Here is a 7,500-nt window from a genome sequence, read left to right as displayed (position 1 = left end):
AATATCGTTGCCTATGAGAGTACAGACAACGCTGAACCTTTTCGTCAATTCTTGGGTTTCACTCACGTGATCAACAGCCATGTTTTTCATCGAAAACAAAAGAAGACGTTAGCATAATAATAGCTTTCAATTCCCGGAGGATTGGATCGGGACACCAACATGGCCGCCATTTCATTGTTTGAGGACACCAACATGGCGGCCGTGACGTCATGTGAAATTCAAGAATACTGACGGTCTTGTAGCAGAGACTGGCATCTCATGGTTAACTCGTCATGGAGCAATGTTTCTCATTGCTGTCAAGTCCTATAAACTCTGTTCTGACAGGAGAACTGACTTCACTAATCATCTTTTGACGCTCTTTGGCTACGTGTTTGTCTCAAATCTTCTGCAGGTTGGATGCGTGCTTCCTCAAATGCTGTGGTTCCCTCCCACACTGCCGATCTCCATTTGCTGCGGTCACTTGCAACTTCTTCCCAACTTTCCCATTGATGGAGAATTCTTTAAGATTAAAATCCTCTTATTTTTACTTGACTATCACTTTTGAAACGTTTCGTGGTATTTGTTGGTAACAGGCAAGAAATTAGCTAAAATCACGGGTTTGTTTTTTGGAAAAACGCAAACTCAAGTTGAGCGTGTCCAAGTTAACGTTATTGCCTAACCCCATTTTTCCCTCTTTTTAATCTCTATTTAATGAAATGAAATTTAATTTAATTCGGACATTTTGAAATTTATGTGAATGCCAGAAAATTGTTAGCTCCCAAACCATGGGATATTTTCTTGGCCGAGTCTACCTGTTCCTGCTGAAGGTTGGGGCCGACCCGAAAAAGATTCGCTTCAGACAGCACATGTTCAATGAGATGGCGCACTATGCATGCGATTGCTGGGATGCGGAACTTCTCACCTCTTATGTGAGTACCGTTTTGTTCTCTTAATAGGCCAGTTTCGTATTCTAGCGGTTGGACTGGATCTAGCATGAAGTTGAGGCTAATTTGGGCCATTTAATTTGCATTTGAAAAGAGTTCCCGCATTAGCCTCCATTCCATGTTAAATCCAGTCCAGCCGTGAGAATTCGAAAATGGTCTATTCTGGTTCATGCTTAGAAACATCGTTGTGGACTAACACGAAATATTCAAAAGTACCAAAAAGGCGATTTTGGTTATGTTGTCCTTGTACGTTTCTTTACTTGAAAAGTTTATTTTATTCACATTCTTAACTTATACTCATTTCCCATGCGCACTTGTACTCGCCGTAAAGAGGAGGATGCATTGAATTCCACAACGGGCCGCTCCTGAGATCCACCTGGGGCTAATGATTATGAGCTAATTATGATAATTATTAATTGATTATGTTTACGGTTACCAGCACCGGAAGAGACAAAACACTTTTTTTCGCATAATCTTTTGACGCCATCAAATTAAGTTTTATGAGGAAAAACAATTGGCGTGACGTGCGTTAATGTAATTTGTGATAATTGTAAATAGGCATGTATTGCTATTTTCCCAGCCCGTATCAGAGGCCTGGCGAGCCGTGTTAGGTGCGCAGTGGTTTGTGGTATTTAGGTATAGTTTGCGGGAGTTAGTAGGGGTAAGTCATTTTGCACTCAGCCTTCGCTGGGTGCACAGGTCCAGTTTCGTTTATTGTTGTATCGCGCTGAAAAAAAAAAACGTTTTATGCCTTCGTTAAGGTGCTGTTACACTTCTTGCATTTTGCCTCGTTTTCGATGATGACTGGAGGTAAAAGGAGTATTTTCATTGGCTGGTTCGGCAAATCGTTGCGACACAAGTTGCAGGACAAATGTTACACTACGCAATGATCGAAAAATTCGTTACGACGTTGATTGAAGCATTGCGGAAAGTAGAACTCAATTCTACTTTCCGGCAGGCGGTTTCTGCAACTTGTCTCGAAACGTTTTTAGCTGTTGCAAGGTACGTTACATTGGGCAATGTTTCGTACAACTTCGTGCAAGTTGTAGGAAACATTACACAGTGTAACAGCGCCTTTAATTTATAGGTTGTATCAGAAACCCATAAGGGTTGAAACATGTAACGGCCCCTTGTGTGCTGGGAAACAAGCTTCTGAATATTCAATTTGCCAAGTACCATATTTGGAACAACAAGAGCGAGGGGTTTCCAAATATGGTACTTAGCACTGAAACATTCAGCCAATCAGTTCGCACTGAATATTCGGAAGCTGTGAACGCGCGTTAAACGTGTAAGGGTTTCTGGTTGTATATGATAGCGTTCATTTATATTTTTAATAGTGTTTTTTAATAAGAATACCCAAGAACCCCCAGGGTCGCACTACTGCCTTTGTCGGGGGTACACTTTCTCCGATGTTTTCCACCTGTTAGTTTTCGTGTCCGGCTCTGGTGCATCGCTATTCTCTTTATAATAGAGTTGATGTATAAATGTTATCTTATCTACAACGATATTTGTCATCACAGGGGTCAAAATTTGTTGTGGACTCACTGTGATGACCAATATCGTTGTCGATAAGAGTACAGACTACGCTGAACCACGTTGGATTTGTTAATGAAAAAGAAGCAGCGTATTTGTCTTGTTGTATGTTCTGAATCTTTCTTTTTCATGCAGGGTTGGATTGAGTGTGTGGGATGCGCTGACCGAGCTTGCTATGATCTGTCTGTTCACACCAAAGCAGCTGGCGAGAGACTGGTGGCGCAAGTTGACTTGCCTCAACCTGTATCCTTTGACTCTTGCGAGTTCGAATGAGGATCCAAATTAAAACTGGATTCCAAATTAGAATCAGATTTAGTATCGGAATCCGAGTTAAAATGGGTGTCACGATCGTAATCAGAGTGAGATTTCTCTGTGCACTTGCGGGAATATCAAAACCAATTCTCATGCAATTATTTTTTCAGCCTCTGCGTGTGACTCCAACGTTTTGGTTTCCGCTTAAACTCGTGTGCGTACAAAACGAAAAGGAAAAGGAAAATAACCTTTTTAAAGTGTCTAGGCTTCTAGCGCTGGAGCACTAATTGGGAACACTGTAAACTGAAATCAAAAAATGAACGCAAATCGAATCATAGGGAGAGAAGAGGAAAGAGGAGAGGGGAAAACCGAAGTACCCGTAGAAAAACCTCTCGAAGCAGAGCAGAGAACCAACAAACTCAATCCGCGTATGACGCCGAGTCTAGGAATCGAACCCGGGCCATATTGGTGGGAAGCGAGAGCTCTCACCACTACGCCAGTTGTAAACTTCACACCGTTCCCCTGAACTTGACAGTGCTCGACCTTGAAATGTAGGTTAAGTTTTATCAAACGGGCCCGGGTTGCTCGAACCATGGTTAGCGCTGAGCAGCGTTAAATACCATGGAAACCTATTGGTTTTCATTCCTCTTAACCAACGGTTAGCGCTAACCAGGCTTCGAGCAACCAGCCCCGGGTTGATATTTATTATAAAGTTAAATTAACCATCGTAAAAAAAAAAAAAAAGATCTGTGGGCTGACTATTTTTGGCATGAGCTTTTTGTCAGAGCGACAAAACGTCAGCTTGCAAATCGTTAATTTAACTTGATTGCGTAGATACTGATGAAATATTAGGATTTTCCTTCTTGTGAAAAAATCGTGTCTTCACCGCGCGCACTGAATATCTATTTATCTTTTCGTGTGAGGATATAAGTGTCGTCATGGTAACGAACACGATTAGCCAATAGAACGCGAGCTGCCCTTCATTGTAAGATACTTTTGTGCTGTAATATAATTCTTCTCTACTGCATTAACATTTTTGTTGCACAATTTGACATAATCATGATGTGTTTTTTTACAACTTTCATATCTAGTATCATGTAATTGTTACACAACTTGCATTTTTTAGCGGTTGATGACAACTTTTTCGCCATTTCGAAAATGAATAAAACAAGTTGTTTTTAATCTGGACATGTCATCAATATCTATATAATAAACATAATATTATATGGCCGCTTGGGGATACGAATTCTATCTTTTCGCACTGATAGTATCTCGCACTCGTTCGCTGCGCTCACTTGAGAGAGATGCTATCAACACTCGAAGATTAAAGTCGTATCCCGGCGCGGGTGAAACCAAATTTTCGTGTTTCAACCCAACCGACGCAGCACCCTCGGTTTCGTTTGACAGTAACCGGTTTATTATTTATAAAAAATTTCAAGTGCTGATATGATATCAGCCCTCTTAGATAACATTCGTATCCCTGTGCAGTCATGTATACATCCCTCTATATACGCATTGGATAGGGATTTATCCTTCAGTTAGTTATCAACCCCCTTGAACAACTGAGTCCAAACTGCCTTCTCAGGACGGTGACCTTTGCTTCAATTTCAAACTTTCCACCTTAACTAACGACGTGAAGGAAATGGTTGACGTGGTGGAGATTGTTCCAGAGAAACCTGCCATCGGAAAGGCTTTCAAAAAGGAAGGCAAAACTGTCATGGATTATTTGGCACAAATGGATAAAGACAGTATCAAAATCTTCGAGGATAAAATTAGTGACAGCGGGTAAGTATGTTGGAAAAAAGTTGTCATGTAATCTAACTTCTGCTCGGAACCAAACAGTAGGTATAATAAGTACGCTGTCACACACTAATTTAAGAAAGAACCTTTTTTTCAATCTTTTTCATTATTTTAAGAGAAGATTTTTCTTTACTCTTTCCAAGCGAGGTGACCATAACTATCGATTCTAAAGAGTTCAAGATTGAGAAGTCCATGATCCGGGAAATCAAGCGATACCAAAGAGAAATTCATGGTAAGTGCCTCAGATAATTCACTCGGTTTGCAATTTGCCTCCTTTTTGCAAATAAGTAACGACGTAAACAAGATCCATGCTGCGTTACTAATCGACCCTATTTAAGGCTTTTATTGGAATTTTCTTTTGCGCCTTTAGTTCGTGATGTGGAACCCCACGTGATCGAACCATCCTTTGGAGTGGGAAGAATCATGTATGCTGTGCTTGAACATAACTTTCAAATTCGTGAAGGGGACGAGCAAAGGACGGTAATGTTTGTTTTTGTCATGTTATAGCTTGCCACCTAAGGTTCCCTCGTAGCTTCAGTTGTATTGTTACAATTGGCCTCGAACTGGCATCTGATGGAAGCTCCTCAGCCTCAATTTCAGGCTCGTTCCAGTACAACCGTGAGAATATAAGAGATGGCCTATTGCTGATCGATAAACTGATGCGAGATTTTAAGCCAACCACCAATCGTGGTTATGAAAAATCAAAGCGTTTGCGAAGTTACCTCTGACAATTCATGAAAAAGCTCTCTCTCTATGACGAAAACAATCCGGTTTGTGTCTACAGTTATGCCATCCGAAGCGCCGTCTGACATCTGATACATCTATACAGGCCAGCGTAAAAATGTCGGTTTTTTTTCTGCCTTTACCATTCCCACCACTTCGCGTGACCTGTGTAACACAAGAGAGCTGACTCGACGCGACACCAGAACCTTCAAATACCTCGTTCTTTCCCCAGTCCGTCGTACTCAAGACAGAGGGCACAGTTTCATCCATGTTCAACTCTTTCTTTGGACCTGTTTTCAAAGAAAAAAGAAATACGCAGAATACGACGTTTTGGTTAAGTTCGGAAGTTATATATGGGGTGGGAATTCTTTTCAATGAAAATTCCTCTCGCTTCAGAAGCGAGGCCCAACAAGTACTTAATAATACATGTACATGTAAGTATAGGCAACAAGTTATCATACCATCTAGCATGGATTTGTTGACCGTGGGATCGATGTATTCCCACCAGTCTTTTCCATCATTTGATCGCGGAATCTAAGAAAGTAAGAAAAACGGTAAACAATAGCGGCATTAGAGAGATTGGAGACATTTAGCATCGCGTATTTTCCGGAAAACAAATACGGCAAACCTTTTGAGTGTCACGTCACATGGTCTTGCCGTCGAGTTTGCAGTTTGCGGTTCAAGTTCTGACGGCTGGATGCCCTTCTTGTGGTAAGTGATTTACCCCAGCGTTTTAAGCCTTAAAATCCTGTATGCACTCACGTTTAAAGCTATAAGTTAGTGCGAGTTTCAATCGAGTATCGTAAAGCCAAAACCAAAGTAATTACTTTGGCCAATCAAAAAGGACGGAGACAATCCAGTAAACCAATCAAAACAATTACACGTAGCCGACACAAAATGTGCACGCGCAAGAAACAATTGGTTTTGGTTTCACTTCTGATTGGTTGTAAAAAAATGGCGAGAGAACTTTGAACCAATCGCTGAGTGAAGTAATGCAAAACCAATTTAATTCGCTAATTACTTTCGATACTCAATTGAAAACCGCTCTATGTTCTTTAATGCTTTAACTCTTGAATGGACACATTTTTGCTGATCACTTGATCCTTGAGGACGCTGGCTCGGTTGAATTAAAACATGCAAAGTAAAACAATAATCCAGCGTGCCGCGTTCTTCCCACCAAATGGCGAACCTTATGTTAAAGTCTGATTCTCTGAGCGGGCAACAGTGCAAAATCTATTACGTCAGAGGGTAACAGTGCACTGTTACCCGCGAATGTTGACCGACGACCGCCGTTGTTGTTGTTGCCAGTGCACGTTTTTCGTTTTGTGCTATATAACAAATCACTTAATGACTGGTCTCTCGGGAATCAGTTCATTTTGTTTCCCTCGAATCTCAATGTTTCCCTGAGGCGCATCCGAGGGAAACATTGAGATTCTCGGGAAAAAAATGAACTGTTTCCCTCGGGACCAGTCATTAAGTGTTTACTATGACGTTGCCTAAAGAAACGTATCTGTTATTTTTTGTTTCATCAGTGGTTGTCACTGCCTCCTGCTGTTGCTCCCGTCAAATGCTCCGTGCTGCCTCTCAGTAAAAACAAAGAATTTGGCCAATTTGTCAAGAAGCTATGTACGTAAGCAAGGATCACAGTGGGATAGCACTCGCTTGCTAATTGTCTCGGGTTTGATCTGATGTTGGTTGAGTTTGTTGGGTTTCGCCTCTACCTCGGGTAGGGAAAAGCGAAGGAGCTTAGATGACTATCTTTCTTTACAAAAAACGAAGGAGCTGATATGGCTTCGTTTGCAGTCTTTTTATTTATTATAGTATTCGACTATACACCTTATTCCGAAAGGGCCATCATTTGGATTTTAGTATTCTTTTGTTTGCTTGCAAATTAACCCTTGTTGCTTGGTTCAAAGTTTTAACTTTAAACGAGGCAACATGGGCAAAATTGCAAGCAAACAAAAGAATGCTAAAATGACAGTCATTTTGGAATAAGGTGTCTACCAGCCAGCCAATATCTGTGGTTGTTGTTGAAGAAAGGTTGTCGAAAAACAAGGAAATGTATATCACCAAATGTCGAATCCCTTCTGTGTTTTGTATAGCGGAGGCCTTGACAGAATTGGATATTTCGCACAAAGTGGACGACTCCAGTGGGTCGATTGGGCGGCGTTACGCTCGGACCGATGAGATTGCTATTCCGTTTGGTATCACAGTGGACTTTGATACTGTAAACAAAGAACCACATAGCGCTACACTAAGAGAAAGAAAC

At 41.2% G+C, this 7,500-nt stretch overlaps 1 protein-coding gene across 1 annotated transcript in view; it reads left to right on the top strand.

Annotated features, from left to right (window-relative positions):
- The window catches only part of LOC138012567 (glycine--tRNA ligase-like), a 20,646-nt gene that overhangs the window by 10,752 nt on the left and 2,394 nt on the right, over nucleotides 1-7,500 (top strand). The window contains exons 10-16 of the mRNA XM_068859371.1: nucleotides 744-908; nucleotides 2,592-2,699; nucleotides 4,348-4,493; nucleotides 4,652-4,740; nucleotides 4,879-4,988; nucleotides 6,764-6,857; nucleotides 7,334-7,500. The exon at nucleotides 7,334-7,500 is cut by the window's right edge and continues 24 nt beyond it. Coding sequence (XP_068715472.1) covers nucleotides 744-908; nucleotides 2,592-2,699; nucleotides 4,348-4,493; nucleotides 4,652-4,740; nucleotides 4,879-4,988; nucleotides 6,764-6,857; nucleotides 7,334-7,500 — 879 coding nt within the window. The remainder of the gene's footprint in view (nucleotides 1-743; nucleotides 909-2,591; nucleotides 2,700-4,347; nucleotides 4,494-4,651; nucleotides 4,741-4,878; nucleotides 4,989-6,763; nucleotides 6,858-7,333) is intronic.

This window comes from Montipora foliosa, chromosome 8 (assembly GCF_036669935.1).
Source record: "Montipora foliosa isolate CH-2021 chromosome 8, ASM3666993v2, whole genome shotgun sequence".
Classification (NCBI taxonomy): Eukaryota; Metazoa; Cnidaria; class Anthozoa; order Scleractinia; family Acroporidae; genus Montipora; species Montipora foliosa.
Note: the sequence above shows the minus strand (reverse complement) of the source record. Positions and strands in the feature narration are given on the sequence as shown.